The 17,596-nt window shown below is 41.8% G+C and overlaps 1 protein-coding gene across 1 annotated transcript in view; it reads right to left on the bottom strand.

Moving 5' to 3' along the window:
- The window catches only part of LOC115114081 (tetratricopeptide repeat protein 19, mitochondrial), a 33,010-nt gene that overhangs the window by 12,260 nt on the left and 3,154 nt on the right, over nt 1-17,596 (bottom strand). Inside the window, exons 3-6 of the mRNA XM_029642041.2 lie at nt 16,360-16,470; nt 16,139-16,177; nt 12,718-12,774; nt 12,364-12,425 (exon numbers count right to left, since the gene is read on the bottom strand). Of these exons, the coding sequence (XP_029497901.1) occupies nt 12,364-12,425; nt 12,718-12,774; nt 16,139-16,177; nt 16,360-16,470 (269 nt within the window). The remainder of the gene's footprint in view (nt 1-12,363; nt 12,426-12,717; nt 12,775-16,138; nt 16,178-16,359; nt 16,471-17,596) is intronic.

Here is a 17,596-nt window from a genome sequence, read left to right as displayed (position 1 = left end):
CTTCAGAGCTCGTGCTGCTAGGCGACCTAAACTGGAACATGCTTAACACCCCAGCCATCCTACAATCTAAACTTGATGCCCTCAATCTCACACAAATTATCAATGAACCTACCCCCCAAAGCCTTGAACACGGGCACCCTCATAGATATCATCCTAACCAACTTCCCCTCTAAATACACCTCTGCTGTCTTCAACCAAGATCTCAGCGATCACTGCCTCATTGCCTGCATCCGTAATGGGTCAGCGGTCAAACGACCTCCACTCATCACTCCCTCCCTGAAACACTTCAGCGAGCAGGCCTTTCTAATCGACCAGGCCGGGGTATCCTGGAAGCATATTGATCCCGTCATTTTTTAAAAATGCCTTCCTAACCATTGTAAAGAATTGCTATTATGCAGGAGACCAATCTACTGCTAAATACGTGGCTATTGCATTGTTATAACTGAGACAACACATAGCAACGTATTTTCACAGTAAAGCCTGTGGGGTCCCCTACAGGATAGCTCCCACATTACACACATAATCTCCCTTTTAAACGAACACTGTGTGCCCGAAGAAGATTCTACGATGACGGACAGACAACTGAGCCAATGGCGGAAGACTACAGACTACAACCAGCTGAACCAATCCGGAGATCCGATCTTCCTAGAGTCAACCTACTTTCTGTGACGTATATAAGGGCTGTGCTGACTGTTTACTCGCTCTCTGCCTGCTGTTCCAACACGAACTAACGGAAGAGCTGTATTTACGTGTACCAGATATTCTCCCTCTGAAATAAACTGTCGCTTGTCGTACAATTTTAACACCTGGTCTGAATCGATCCTTAACCGGCTCACCCTTCTAATATCCTTTTATCAACAAAACATGGTAGCCAGAGGATGGTTGAATAACGGTCCGGTCGAAGTGAGTTGATTGGGTGTGAGAAGGAGAGTGACGGAAGGACGGTTCCAAAAAAGAGACTGGTGAAAGAAATTCGGGGGAGGACAATAATTCTGCTCAACTCGGGAAACTGATCTAAAAGGTGCACCATAAACAAGGTAAGCAAAACCTGTTAAATCAAACTTTGCATATTGTCGTATAGTCTGTCTAAATTCTGATCAGTATTTCCGAGTAAGTATGAATTCTTGTGTAAATTTATAATTTGCTGACGAGTCAAAGAACAGTAGAGTGAACATATGTGGTACAAACCGGCGACGGCCGGGTGATTAAATCATTGATGAGATATCAGTAAGGGGATAGCTGATTACTATTCATTAAATCTGGCGCCGAGGGGGATAAATTGTAATTTTGTCCCGTGACCCGGTCAGCGCAGTCTGATAGCTTTCAATGATGAGGGATCACTTTTGAGGCCTGTTGTTCCGATAGGGGTCAAAGATAATTCTGATAGGGATCGAACATGTGTAATTATTAGTTTCGATAGGGGTCAGAGATAATTTTGATAGGGGTCGGACATGTGTATAATTCTGATAGGGATCAGCACGATAGAGATTAGGGATAGATATCAGTAAGGGGATAGCTAATTGCTATTCATTAAACCTGGCGCCGAGGTTGTCCCGCGACTCGGTCGAAGTCCAGTCTGATAAGAGGTCCAATGATAAAGATAAGCTGATAGGGGTCAGAGAGATAACGTGTATTTGTAACTGTTCATATTAAAATGTAATGTGGTTGTAATCGTCTCCATTAAGATTGTTGATGGTTTGAGAGACAGAGAGAGAGAGAGAACTCAAGAAGGGTTATTGAATAAATCCGAAAATTCTGTGTTGTATGTAAACTTCCATGTTGTATGTATCTATAACTTCTGTGTAAAATGTATAATCAGGAACAAAATGACTGATGTATAATTGAAATAAGATCTGAATATAATATTTAATATTGCGACTATATAGTCGAATAGATCCCTTGGTTGCGCGCTCCACGAAAGCTATACCAACCCAATCGTTTTTCTCGAACTGAATATACAAGGAAAAGCTCTGAGATAAGGCAGAGTGTGAGCAATAGTGTCTCCTCGAATACATCGTTGTTATTAACTAACGACGGGCTAAGTATATTCTAATTATATTCAAGTAGTCTGGTAAAATTCCGATTAAAGTTACGATTAATTTCCGATTGAATTAAATTGAATCACGATTAAAAATTCACAATGGCGACCCCCAATACTCCAAAGCTGAAGTTTAATGAGTTCCTAGACAAAAAAATGGAATATAGATCAGGGGAAAGGGACAGTGGAAGGATATAAAGAAAGTCTGGGAGGGAGTAAAGTTAAGATGGACGCAAGCAGGTTACCTAGGAGGGGGACTGCCAACCGGGGTCCAGTTGAAAACAATGGAATGTGGGTTAAGAGAGAAAGAGGCAGAAAAGAACAAAATTCACGTATTTAAGAAAGAAGGGTCAGATACGAAGGGAGCGAGATTAATGAGAATCCTAATTGAGGGAAAACTTTGGGCGTTTAAATTAGTGCTATTTTCTGTTGTTCAGATGCCGGAGTAACAAATACAGATAACTGTAAATTGGGTCTATTTGCGGAGAATCTCAGTTCCATAGCATTGGTGGTTCAGTGGTGGAGTTCTCGCCTGCCACGTGGGAGGCCGGGGTTCGGTTCCCAGCTGAGGTGTAAAGAGTAGTTATATATGTCTGAGTTTTTGGTTTTAATTAAACTAATTGTTTTGCAGAGAAAGTTATAGTCACTAGTATTGGTATAAGATATAAACTGAACGTTTTAAATAGTTTGTTTGGTTCAAATTGAAAGACTAATTCATTCAACTTAATATAAGAACAGAGATTTTGATGCAAGGCGATGTCTGTTCACTAAATAATTTGTTGGGAATAATACATTGGGAAAAGAGTCGTAATTAAAATGCTAATTCAAAGACGAGACAGTAACTTAAATCAAATTAATTCTGAATAATAACGGGGGAACAATTACGATAGATTTGTGTCCATCGAAATGTTTTTATAAGATTAGCGAATTGAGAGATGTTGATTGATGTTGTAAACTCTAATTCAGGATTCAACAGATGTGATAAATTAGGTTTGGTTTATCGAACCCGAAATACTGTTGTTGCAGACAGCCAACCATTATTTACAATGAGTTGAAAATCGTTGCGAAATGAGTCAAGATTGAGCGCTTGTTGATGACATCACTCGCGAGGTTTCCGTCGCCACGGAAATGATGTCTTGACTGAGGGTGACAGAGAAAATGGTTAGTGTCCTTTAGAGGAGGTGCGGGCATTAATGTTGAGTCACTTTTCAGAAGATGATAAACATTTCGAAATACATTTTTAAAAAAGGAGTATGTAAATCGTCAGGAAAGATGCTAAAAACTAGCAGCTGATTCGCTGGGTGGGTATCATTGATTTGTGGCGTTTATTTGGACTGTAATTGGGCCGTGAGAGAGAGGGATTGGATGTCTGAGACATAAAACATCGCGATGGTGGATTCTGATGGTTGTTGATTCTTGTCTGATTCTGGTTTGATCGTTTGAATAGCACCAGTGAATTTGAGCACTGTTTCCATTATGTGGAACGGTGTCAGGGTATTAATGGTGAAAAGCAACCTCTATGGTAAAACATAATTGTACATGTTTCGGTAAACTAGCGAGGTTGAATTTGGTTATTTGAACATTTCCCTTGATACGTAGACATACGTAACAGGGGCAAGTTGTTTTTCCTTGAGGAACACGCAGATGGTGTTTTGTTTTATTGAGATGTAAATGTGAGTTGAAGGAGCCAAGGGAAAATACGTTATTTTTTATTAAATATCAGGGATTATAATCTTGGGGAGAATGAGGCCATAAACGACCAAATTGGAAAGGCCTGGAAGTTTTGATTAATCATTAAGGTTTGCAAATATATACACAAAACATTTGTTAGGACTATTTGTTTTGGTGGAAAGGTATTTTAAAGAGACACGCTCAAATATGGAACTTTATGAGTTTTTATTTTATGAGTTTTAAATTACACAAGTGAATTTGGATTTTAAGGATAAAGGGTTCTTTAATATGTCTAGTGTAGTATAGAACTTGACTATAAAAGGGTGGGTTGACTCATGGACCTTATCATGACTGTCTTCTAGGGTCTGATCAGCCTTAGGGGAGAGTCATTAGTATAATGAATGTGGTAATATTGAGTTACTAGTTTTAAGGTAAATTCATTATAAAGGAGTTTAGGTTAGGAGGTTAGGATAGGAGATATATTAAGCCAATAAGGCAGGGAATTACATAGAAAAATAAGTTTCAGTTCTTAGGGGTGATAAATTACTGTAGATAAGGAATTCTGCACTCTGCAACATATATTAAATTCATGTTATTGTCAGATAGAATACTGAGGGTCCTTGAAGGAAGGATTTTGATATGATAAGCATTTGTTTTGAAATTATTATTTTTTGACCATTAGAGGTTAAAAATAAAAAAAAAGTATTAAAATTAACAGGTATATAGGACATCTGTGATGATTTAGGATTATTGTTAGGTTGATTAAGGAAATGTAAGGACTTTAGAGATTGACACTCATAGACATGATTTTAGATAAAGTCAAACAGTTAGAAGCTTAGTGGTATTTGAGAAATATGAGAGAAAGGGTTTAAATTGGTAAATATATATTTAAGAAAATATATAAGTAGCACAGATAGTTCTTAAGTAGATAAGAAACTTGACAGGGAATTGGTACTGGATTGACGCCCAAGGGAGAATTGGACATGTGGAAAACTAAAAGGGGCTCCTTCATGATGATGTCAGACATAAGGATAATATACTAATCTTACCTAAGTCATTATTTAGAGTAGGTAAGGTTGATACCTGGGCAGAGTCAGGTATCAAAAGGGGGATGGGTAAATTGTGGTCTAGGATAGGATGGGGCTTATTGGATAAGAAACTAATAAATAAAAAAATATGTAAGCTAACAATTGGGAATAGAAGTTAAAGATAAAATCAGATAAAACATATGAGAAATTGTTTGTTAACCAAGCCTGTATGTCCAGGATTTTATGCATTACAGGTGAACTACAGGTGAAGTCACTCAATCCAGTCCCAGAGGCTTGGGGACCATAGAAGACCCCTGGTGACAGCTAGCTGAAAGAGCTACCCAGATTCATATCGCACGGCAGAAGGGTAAGACACTTTTTTCACTGTCGGACAATAAACAGAGTTCGGGAGAAGAACTGGAATTAACAGAATTCCGGGGGCCAACTCTCGAATGAAGCAACCCTACCTGTCCTATCACCCCTGTTTTTGTTCATAGAAGTGAAGATGTGTCTGGCTCTGGCTAAGCGATGTGTATTTTGTTCCAAAATAAGCATAAGAGATCCCTAGATCTGGGTAGACAAGAAGTTAGAGTAGAGATTACATGATAACCGACTTCGGACAGTTCTAGGATTGGAGAAGAGGGTATCCTTATAGCATGGGGGATCCCACAAGGGTGGATAGGTTTTCCATGATATGGGGAAACCTGGGAGCAATGTTGAACTTTGTAAAGGTGATGAAATCCTACTAACCATCAAAACTATTAAGCTCTCTGATGCAGGAACTCACACCCTCGGACTACAAAGGACGAGGACAGACATGATGGGTGTGTTTTCTATTAAGGTACTGCCAAGACCAGAGGTTACCGGACACACTCCTCTACCACCACTGTGTTAAAAAATACCATTCAGGTAATTAATGTTAGAGACTATTCGGCTATGGATCAATTAGGAACTGAGACTGGTTTTGATAGTAGGGACAAGTTGTGGCTGTCTTATATGAGGTACACAGCTAAAACCCTGAGAAGAAAGGACTGCATTATTTGTAGTTATGCTAGACCTGTTCTGGCTACACACCCATTTGCAGTAGGAGAAGGAGAGGGGTGGTTGTGTATTCTGAGAAGTTTTTACCAGGTTAAGCCCAATTCAACCCTCTGTTCCTCTTTGAGCCTTGTGTTTCCTGCAGTACCTCCTCATCGGGCCTCTTGGGGTGTTGAGGCATATGGGGGCAATTACGAGTGCATCACGGGTACAGGTAATGGCATTGATTATGGGAGATTGCCTGAAGCTGATTGCAGGAGTAACATAACCATTAATTCCACTTGGCCAGTTACAGGCCTAAACCAAACTAGTGGTCTGGCTGATGTATGTTGGATGAGTGGAGCCAAAAGAGTGCTGAGACCCATTCTTAGAGGAGAATGGCAAGGTACGTGTGGTCTAACCAGTTTGATAATTCCACTGACCATTGTTGATGTTGTTGCTGAACAGCTGCTGAGTTCTGTAACCAGGGGACCTGAAAACATTCCATCCCATGGGAGACATAGATGTAGTAGTGCTCCATGGACAGAGGATGTAGTTGACATACACACTAACCTGTTGGGAGTGCCAGTGGGGATTCCTCATGAGTTTCAGGCCTTGGGTAGGAATGATGGACTCTGGCACTTACTACCTACTATGGGTCCAGCCATGGTGGATGCTAGACAGACTGCATGGATTAATTATATCTACTATAATCAACAGCGTTTTGTGAATTACTCCCGTGATGCACTCACTAGTATGTCTGTTCTCTTGGCCTGGTTTGGTAAGTACACTGGTATGATGGTTACTGGATTTCTGACCCTAATTCTTGTATTATTTGTTATTGATGTGATGTGCTGCTTGCATCATACCGTGTTTTGAGAAGTCTGTTACAGATGTGGTGAGGGCTTCAGGCATATGCCTTTGCTTGATGCTCCAGTTGGCGATGCTGATACGGACGCATGCTTTCAGGGGAGGATGGGACTGACTGATGATGACACATGGTTTGGAGTCCCTGGGTGGCAAGGAGCCCACCTGGTACAGGATAGGAGTAGCTGAGAGGACCAGATGGTTTCTAATAATTCTTTACTCTGTTATCCATGACCAAAGTTTTATCCTACATCTTACATGTCAATAACAATAAAGTTTTATCCTGTTTTTGATAAGTGACACCCTTGGGGGGAACAAAAGCATACAACAAAGGCATATATAACTTGTTATTAGTAATAAACTTTTTATTATTTTCATGAAATGCTATGACTGCTGAAATAAAGGATAATTGAGTGACACCCTAGCAGGAGTCAAAAGGGGGACCTAAATTTCACACTATTTTCTTTTGTTCTGTTTTTGAATGAGCTGTTCTCTTTTGACATGAAGGTAGTTTAAACTTTGTAACTGTTATATGATTCATGGCTGAGTTTTTGTTCACACCCTTGGGGTTATTTTACATTATAGCCATTACCATATATATGATTGAATATTATCTGCTGTTGCCTTGTGTGGATGTATGTATGTGTTATGCTACCTAGCTGATTTGAAACATTGTTAAAAGTATCAGGGCCATGGAACTTTCTCATGCTGGAAAAATACAGAAGGAAGGGCACATTCAGAGCGTGGGGTTGCGAGAACAAGCGGTCTTTTTGGTTAGATAACAGGAGCCAGGTGCGAGATAACGGTATGGAGCATAAGACCCATCTCAGTTTTTGCAGCAATTTTAGGAGGGGGATCCAGTTGCTTTTATTGATTAAGCTTCTCCATTGTATGTCGTGTCCCATCTGGGATGGGAAGAGGGGGAAATTATTTTTCTTTGTGGGCCATTTCCGGATAGACATACCTAGTTTAGGATATTTTTCCTTTTTGGATTATGTCTTCGTTTTTGCTTGGAGTAATGTATCTGGACTATATCACATCTCTTAGGAGATGTGAAGAGAGGTATCACAACTTTTTCCTGCTGGAAAAAGTTGGCTAATGTGGACAATAATTTTTACTTTTATTTTGAGCTGTTCTCCGCTCTGTTAAATGAGGGTTGTAAGTTCCTAGGTGGCTGGTAGCCAACTTAGTACATAGTGGGATTGAATGGAGAACATGATGGTAGTACATAAATATCTATTTCTGTTTAATACCGTGCCTTATTTCATAGTCCTTTTGGGAGAAGTTTCTCTTTGTGTCTGGACCTAGTTAGGTTGTGTCACGTCTCTGGTGAGACGTGAAGAGAGGGTTTTGTAAAGAATTGCTATTATGCAGGAGACCAATCTACTGCTAAATACGTGGCTATTGCATTGTTATAACTGAGACAACACATAGCAACGTATTTTCACAGTAAAGCCTGTGGGGTCCCCTACAGGATAGCTCCCACATTACACACATAATCTCCCTTTTAAACGAACACTGTGTGCCCGAAGAAGATTCTACGATGACGGACAGACAACTGAGCCAATGGCGGAAGACTACAGACTACAACCAGCTGAACCAATCCGGAGATCCGATCTTCCTAGAGTCAACCTACTTTCTGTGACGTATATAAGGGCTGTGCTGACTGTTTACTCGCTCTCTGCCTGCTGTTCCAACACGAACTAACGGAAGAGCCGTATTTACGTGTACCAGATATTCTCCCTCTGAAATAAACTGTCGCTTGTCGTACAATTTTAACACCTGGTCTGAATCGATCCTTAACCGGCTCACCCTTCTAATATCCTTTTATCAACACCATCTTAAATAAACATGCCCCATTCAAGAAATTTAGAACCAGGAACAGATATAGCCCATGGTTCTCCCCAGACCTGACTGCCCTTAACCAACACAAAAACATCCTATGGCGTTCTGCATTAGCATCGAACAGTCCCCGTGATATGCAGCTGTTCAGGGAAGCTAGAAACCGTTATACACAGGCAGTTAGAAAAGCCAAGGCTAGCTTTTTCAATTAGAAATTTGCTTCCTGCAACACTAACTCAAAAAAGTTCTGGGACACTGTAAAGTCCATGGAGAATAAGAACACCTCCTCCCAGCTGCCCACTGCACTGAAGATAGGAAACACTGTCACCACTGATAAATCCACCATAATTGAGAATTTCAATAAGCATTTTTCTACGCTTTCCACCTGGCTACTCCTACCCCGTCAACAGCACTGCACATCAGCAACTCGCCCAAGCCTTCCCCATTTCTCCTTCTCCCAAATCCGTTCAGCTGATGTTCTGAAAAGCGGGAAAATCTGGACCCCTACAAATCAGCCGGGCTAGACAATCTGGACCCTTTCTTTCCACTGGATGTCATAAGGTGAATGCACCAATTTGTAAGTCGCTCTGGATAAGAGCGTCTGCTAAATGACTTAAATGTAAATGTTCTTTCTAAAATTATCTGCCGAAATTGTTGCCACCCCTATTACTAGCCTGTTCAACCTCTCTTTCTTGTCGTCTGAGATTCCCAAAGATTGGAAAGCAGCTGCGGTCATCCCCCTCTTCAAAGGGGGGGACACTCTTGACCCAAACTGCTATAGACCTATATCTATCCTACCATGCCTTTTTAAGGTCTTCGAAAGCCAAGTCAACAAACAGATTACCGACCATTTCGAATCTCACCATACCTTCTCTGCTATGCAATCTGGTTTCAGAGCTGGTCATGGGTGCACCTCAGCCACGCTCAAGGTCCTAAACGATATCTTAACCGCCATCGATAAGAAACATTACTGTGCAGCCGTATTCATTGATCTGGCCAAGGCTTTCGACTCTGTCAATCACCACATCCTCATCGGCAGACTCGACAGCCTTGGTTTCTCAAATGATTGCCTCGCCTGGTTCACCAACTACTTCTCTGATAGATTTCAGTGTGTCAAATCGGAGGGTCTGCTGTCCGGACCTCTGGCAGTCTCTATGGGGGTGCCACAGGGTTCAATTCTTGGACCAACTCTCTTCTCTATATACATCAATGAGGTCGCTCTTGCTGCTGGTGAGTCTCTGATCCACCTCTACGCAGACGACACCATTCTGTATACTTCCGGCCCTTCTTTGGACACTGTGTTAACAACCCTCCAGGCAAGCTTCAATGCCATACAACTCTCCTTCCGTGGCCTCCAATTGCTCTTAAATACAAGTAAAACTAAATGCATACTCTTCAACCGATCGCTACCTGCACCTACCCGCCTGTCCAACATCACTACTCTGGACGGCTCTGACTTAGAATACGTGGACAACTACAAATACTTAGATGTCTGGTTAGACTGTAAACTCTCCTTCCAGACCCATATCAAACATCTCCAATCCAAAGTTAAATCTAGAATTGGCTTCCTATTTCGCAACAAAGCATCCTTCACTCATGCTGCCAAACATACCCTTGTAAAACTGACCATCCTACCAATCCTCGACTTTGGCGATGTCATTTACAAAATAGCCTCCAATACCCTACTCAACAAATTGGATGCAGTCTATCACAGTGCAATCCGTTTTGTCACCAAAGCCCCATATACTACCCACCATTGCGACCTGTACGCTCTCGTTGGCTGGCCCTCGCTTCATACTCGTCGCCAAACCCACTGGCTCCATGTCATCTACAAGACCCTGCTAGGTAAAGTCCCCCCTTATCTCAGCTCGCTGGTCACCATAGCATCTCCCACCTGTAGCACATGCTCCAGCAGGTATATCTCTCTAGTCACCCCCAAAACCAATTCTTTCTTTGGCCGCCTCTCCTTCCAGTTCTCTGCTGCCAATGACAGGAACGAACTACAAAAATCTTTGAAACTGGAAACAATTACCTCCCTCACTAGCTTTAAGCACCAACTGTCAGAGCATCTTACAGATTACTGCACCTGTACATAGCCCACCTATAATTTAGCCCAAACAACTACCTCTTTCCCAACTGTATTTAATTAATTTATTTATTTTGCTCCTTTGCACCCCATTATTTGTATTTCTACTTTGCACATTCTTCCATTGCAAAACTACCATTCCAGTGTTTTACTTGCTATATTGTTTTGTACACAACTCCATTGTGTCCTCCTCCCAGAGCGCTAAGAACCTTGGCGTGATCCTGGACAACACCCTGTCGTTCTCAACTAACATCATGGCGGTGGCCCGTTCTTGTAGGTTCATGCTCTACAACATCCGCAGAGTACGACCCTGCCTCACACAGGAAGCAGCGCAGGTCCTAATCCAGGCACTTGTCATCTCCCGTCTGGATTACTGCAACTCGCTGTTGGCTGGGCTCCCTGCCTGTGCCATTAAACCCCTACAACTCATCCAGAACGCCGCAGCCCGTCTGGTGTTCAACCTTCCCAAGTTCTCTCACGTCACCCCGCTCCTCCGCTCTCTCCACTGGCTTCCAGTTGAAGCTCGCATCCGCTACAAGACCATGGTGCTTGCCTACGGAGCTGTGAGGGGAACGGCACCTCAGTACCTCCAGGCTCTGATCAGGCCCTACACCCAAACAAGGGCACTGCGTTCATCCACCTCTGGCCTGCTCGCCTCCCTACCACTGAGGAAGTACAGTTCCCGCTCAGCCCAGTCAAAACTGTTCGCTGCTCTGGCCCCCAATGGTGGAACAAACTCCCTCACGACGCCAGGACAGCGGAGTCAATCACCACCTTCCGGAGACACCTGAAACCCCACCTCTTTCAGGAATACCTAGGATAGGATAAAGTAATCCTTCTCACCCCCCTTAAAAGATTTAGATGCACTATTGTAAAGTGGCTGTTCCACTGGATGTCTTAAGGTGAACGCACCAATTTGTAAGTCGCTCTGGATAAATGGCTAAATGACTTAAATGTAAATGTAATGTAAATGTATTTACTTTGCCACCATGGCCTTTTTTGCCTTTACCTCCCTTCTCTCCTCATTTGCTCACATTGTATGTAGACTTGTTTATACTGTATTATTGACTGTATGTTTGTTTAACTCCATGTGTAACTCTGTGTCGTTGTATCTGTCGAACTGCTTTGCTTTATCTTGGCCAGGTCGCAATTGTAAATGAGAACTTGTTCTCAACTTGCCTACCTGGTTAAATAAAGGTGAAATAAAAAAAAATAATAAAGTAGGAGATTTGCACAGGGTAAAAGGGATCTTGAAGAAGGAAGGCTATCACTCCATTTTGCCACGCCATGCCGTACCCTATGGACGGCGCTTAATTGGAGCCAATTTCCTCCTACAACAGGACAATGACCCAAAGCACAGCTCCAAACGATGCAAGAAGTATTTACGGAAGAAGCAGTCAGCTGGTGTGTATAATGGTGTGGCCAGCAGTCACCGCATCTCAACCCTATTGAGCGGTTGTGGGAGCAGCTTGACCTTATGTGGAAGGTGCTTCAGGAAGCATGGGGTGAAATCTCTTCAGATTAGATCAACAAATTGACAACTAGAATAACAAAGATCTGCAAGGCTGTAACTGCTGCAAATGGAGGATTCTTTGACAAAAGCAAAGTTTGAAGGAAGCAATTATTATTTCAATAAAAAAATATTATTTATAAACTTGTCAACATCATGACTATATTTCCTATTAATTTTGCAACTAATTTCATGTATGTTTTCATGGAAAACAGGGACATTTCTAAGTGACCCCAAACTTTTGAACGTTTGGTTGTAAAAGAACGAAATTGATCCAATTGCTCCACTTTTGAAGTCCACTTACTTATTCTGGCCGGCATATATGGTAGCAAGCTTCAAGGACATCTCAATGACCCCATTGTCGTCCTTTGAAAAAAAAAAAAAAAAAACTGAAGTAGCAATAGCATTGAGTGTCTAGACAACAACGCAACATACACCACAACAATTCAACACCAATGGTTTTGAAACAGAATGAGCCAAAGCCTATTTATTCCAGACAGTCTTCCTTTCTTCAGATTGACAAAATATGTAAAATGACCGATTATCCTCTTCATTTCAAAATCAGAAAGATGCCACAGTACCCAGAGACTCTACTGTCCAGTTGTCACAACATTCCTCTTCTATTAACCTATTACTTAAACACATGACCAACCCTCACCTCTGGTGTTCCTCCGGACAACATGAAACTCATGGCCGCTTTGAACAGTTTCTCTGCCTGGGGGAGAAGAGCACAGGGGTGACCACTGGAAGTATTTTTTTAAATGGTACAATCTAGCATATTTACCTCTGCTCAATGGTCATTTGAATTAATTATATATTATTGATTCTTTAAGAATATACTTAATGCATTATGAGCTTAGTAAAACTGAATGGCTTCACATCACTGGCTTTTTGTTCCACCTGTTCCTGGAAGGATGTGGGGGACTGTGATGTGAGGCAATGGCAGAGGCTCGCCTGTTCCAGACTAAGTGTGGTGGTCTTTTCTGCCGCTTTTACAGTCGCCAAAACATTACCCAGGTGGGTGCTACGCTTTAATAGTGGATGACCGAGCCTACTTCTGGAAAAGGAGACAAGGTGCCTGATGAAGAGCTCCGGGCCTGTCTACCATTATCTGACTGACGTTGTCTCCCTACCCGTCTGTATCATCGATGCTCCCTCCACTCAAGCCACCAACTGACTTAATGCCTTTCCAAACTGCCTAGACATCTGAAGCTGTGGAAGACCAACTATGAACTGCCAAACCCCTACATATGTTTGTTTTTAAAGCGACTTTGACATTATTGTTTGTAATGAAAATAGCTACAGTTGAAGTCGGAAGTTTACATACACCTTAGCCAAATACATTTAAAAATGTTTTTCACAATTCTTGACATTTAAGCCTAATAAAAATTCCCTGTCTTAGGTCAGTTATGATCACAACTTTTTTAAGAAGGTGAAATGTCAGAATAATAGGAGAGTGATTTCAGCTTTTATTTCTTTCATCACATTCCCAGTGGGTCAGAAGTTTACATACATTCAAATGAGTTTTTGGTAGCATTGCCTTTAAATTCTGAGTTCAGAGTTCACAGTTCTGTCCTACTATCCAGGTCTGTACCCAAACAATTTGAACTTATACTTTTAAAAATCCACCTTTCTAAAAACAAGTCTCTCACCGTTGCCGCCTGCTATAGACCACCCTCTGCACCCAGCTGTGCTCTGGACACCATATGTGAACTGATTGCCCCCATCTATCTTCAGAGCTTGTGTTGCTAGTCGACCTAAACTAGAACATGCTTAACACCCCGGCCATCCTACAATCTAAGGTTAATGCCCTCAATCTCGCACAAATTATCAATGAACCTACCAGGTACCACCCCAAAGTCGTAAACACGGGCACCCTCATAGATATCATCCTAACCAACTTGCCTTCTAAATACACCTCTGCTGTTTTCAACCAAGATCTCAGCGTTCACTGCCTCATTGCCTGCATTCGTAATGGGTCAGCGGTCAAACGACCTCCACTTATCACTTATCAAACGCTCCCTGAAACACTTCAGCGAGCAGGCCTTTCTAATCGACCTGGCCGGGGTATCCTGATCTCATCCAGTCAGTAGAGGATGCCTGGCTTAAAAAAATTAAAAAATACCTTCCTCACCATCTTAAATAAGCATTATTCAAGATATTTAGAACCAGGAACAGATATAGCCCTTGGTTCTCTCTAGACATGACTGCCCTTAACCAACACAAAAACATCCTATGGTGTTCTGCATTAGCATCGAACAGCCCCCGTGATATGCAACTTTTCAGGGAAGCTAGAAACCATTATACACAGGCAGTTAGAAAAGACAAGGCTAGCTTTTTCAAGCAGAAATTTGCTTCCTGCATCACAAACTCAAAAAAGTTATGGGACACTGAAGTCCATGGAAAATAAGAACACCTCCTCCCAGCTGCCCACTGCACTGAGGATAGGAAACACTGTCACCACTATAATTGAGAATTTCAATAAGCATTTTTCTAAGGCTGGCCATGCTTTCCACCTGGCTACCCCTACCCCGGTCAACAGCACTGCACCCCCAACAGCAACTCGCCCAAGCCTTCCCCATTTCTTCTTCTCCCAAATCCAGTCAGCTGATGTTCTGAAAGAGCTGCAAAATCTGGACCCCTACAAATCAGCCAGGCTAGACAATCTGGACCCTTTCTTTCTAAAATTATCTGCAGAAATTGTTGCAACCCCTATTACTAGCCTGTTCAACCTCTCTTTCGTGTCGTCTGAGATTCCCAAAGATTGGAAAGCAGCTGCGGTCATCCCCCTCTTCAAAGGGGGATACACTCTTGACCCAAACTGCTACAGACCTATATCTATCCTACCCTGCCTTTCTAAGGTCTTTGAAAGCCAAGTCAACAAACAGATTACCGACCATACCTTCTCCGCTATGCAATCTGGTTTCAGAGCTGATTTCTCCAAAAAGTACAATCTTTGTCCCCATGTGCAGCTGCAAACCTTAGTCTGGCTTTTTATGGTGGTTTTGGAAGAGTGGCTTCTTCCTTGCTGAGCGGCTTTTCAGGTTATGTTGATATTGGACTTGTTTCTGTGGATATAGATACGTTTGTACCAGTGTCCTCCAGCATCTTCACAAGGTCCTTTGCTGTTGTTCTGGGATTGATTTGCACTTTTCGCACCAAAGTACGTTCAGTTCACAGAACACCGCTCCTTCTTGAGTGGTATGACGGCTGCGTGGTCCCATGGTGTTTATACCTGCGTACTATTGTTTGTACAGATGAACATGGTACCTTCAGGCATTTGGAAATTGCTCTCAAGGATGAACCAGACTTGTGGAGGTCTACAATTATTTTTCTGAGGTCTTGGCTGATTACTTTTGATTTTCTCATGTCAAGCAAAGAGGAACTGAGTTTGAAGGTAGGCCTAGAAATACATCCACAGGTACACCTCCAATTGACTCAAATGATGTCAATTAGCCTATTAAAGCCATGACATTTTCTGGAATTTTCCAAGCTGTTTAAAGGCAGTCAACTTAGTGCATGTGAACTTCTGACCCACTGGAATTGTGATACAGTGAATTACAAATGAAATAATCTGTCTGTAAACAATTGTTGGAAAAATGACTTGTGTCCTGCACAAAGTAGATGTCCTAACCGACTTGCCAAAACAATAGTTTGTTAACAAGAAATTTGTGGAGTGGTTGAAAAACTAGTTTTAATGACTCCAAACTAAGTGTACGTAAACTTCCGACCTCAACTGTATATAAAATAAAAGTATTATTATTTATTTTTACGGTAGACTCCGCAATATGACATCACCTTGACCTCTAGCTAACAGACATCGACAACACAAATAAAAAATGCCAAGACTTCCTCTATTGGCTCTTAATTTCTGCCCTCCTTTGAAGCATACATACACAGGGAAGCGCAAATAGTGGCAGTCCTCTTACCAGATTTAAACTTTGTTGTTGATTTCGATCAGCAGGAAGTTACCACGCAGTGACTGACATTGTCATATTGCCTTTAAAAGTAAATACCAAAAGTGGGAGAGCAAATTGTTCACTGAAACGAGAAAGATGGCAACCTCTGCTATTACTTACATTATCCAGCTCACCTTGGACATAGGCAAGGTTTGCCATCTGTAGAGACAGGGGAAAATAAAATGATCTACTGCAGAGTTTTCATGCAAACCTTTTTGCTATGACAAATTAAAAACACTTACAAAAATGCCCCCGTAAGCAAAATACACCTTATTCTATCTTGACAACATGAGCACAGAAGAGACTTTAAAAACATCAGTTTTTATCATCAAGGCTTTTACCAGGCTGTAGGTGTAGATGATTGCTTGTGTATTGCGAGACTGGTGGGCCAGCGCAATTGCCTGGTGAAGGAATCCATTGGCTCCATGCAGCTGCCCACGCATTATACTGAGCTGGGACAGAAGACACATCAATGTTACTCGGACATAATGTAAAGAAAGACATTATACAAATGCCATTGACAAATAAACAGTTCACTCTGAATTGATGCAATAAAAATTATGTCATTGACTTGACACTTTTGGTTCATGAGATTGCATATCATCTTTTGGCAAAGAGTATCATGCTTCATACACTACCGGTCAAAAGTTTTAGAACACCTACTCATTCAAGGGGTTTTCTTTAGTTTTACTATTTTCTACATTGTAGAATAGTGAAGACATCAAAACTATGAAATAACACATATGGAATCATGTAGTAAACAAAAGTGCTATACAAAATCAAACTATAGGTTATATTTGAGATTCTTCAAAAAGCCACCCTTTGCCTTGACAGCTTTGAACATTCTTGGCATTCTCTCAACCAGCTTCACCTGGAATGCTTTTCCAACAGTTTTGAAGGAGTTCCCACATACGCTGAGCCATTTATGGCTGCATTTCCTTCACTCTGTGGTCCGACTCATCCCAAACCATCTCAATTTGGTCGGGGTTGGGTGATTGTGGAGGCCAGGTCATCTGATGCAGCACTCCATCACCCTCCTTCTTGGTCAAATAGCCCTTACACAGCCTGGAGGTGTGTTGGGTCATTGTCCTGTTGAAAAACAAATGATAGTCCCACTAAGCCCAAACCAGATGGGATGGCGTATCGTTGCAGAATGCTGTGGTAGCCATGCTGGTTAAGTGTGCCTTGAATTCTAAATAAGTCAAAGACAGCGTCACCAGCAAAGCTCCCCCACACCGTCATACTTCCTCCATGCTTCACAGTGGGAAATACACATGCGGAGGTCATCCATTCACCCACACTGCGTCTCACAAAGACACGGGCGGTTGGAACCAAAAATCTAAAATTTTGACAAATTTCCACCAGTCTAATGTCCATTGCTCGTGTTTCTTGGCCCAAGCAAGTCTCTTCTTATTATTAGTTGTCCTTGAGTAGTGGTTTCTTCGCAGCAATTAAACCATGAAGGCCTGATCCACAGTCTCCTCTGAACAGATGTTGACATGTATCTGTTATTTGAACTCTGAGCATTTATTTGGGCTGCAATTTCTGAGGCTGGTAACTCTAATGAACTTATCCTCT

Source organism: Oncorhynchus nerka, linkage group LG9b (genome assembly GCF_034236695.1).
Source record: "Oncorhynchus nerka isolate Pitt River linkage group LG9b, Oner_Uvic_2.0, whole genome shotgun sequence".
Classification (NCBI taxonomy): Eukaryota; Metazoa; Chordata; class Actinopteri; order Salmoniformes; family Salmonidae; genus Oncorhynchus; species Oncorhynchus nerka.
This window is presented reverse-complemented; position numbering and strand designations above follow the sequence as displayed.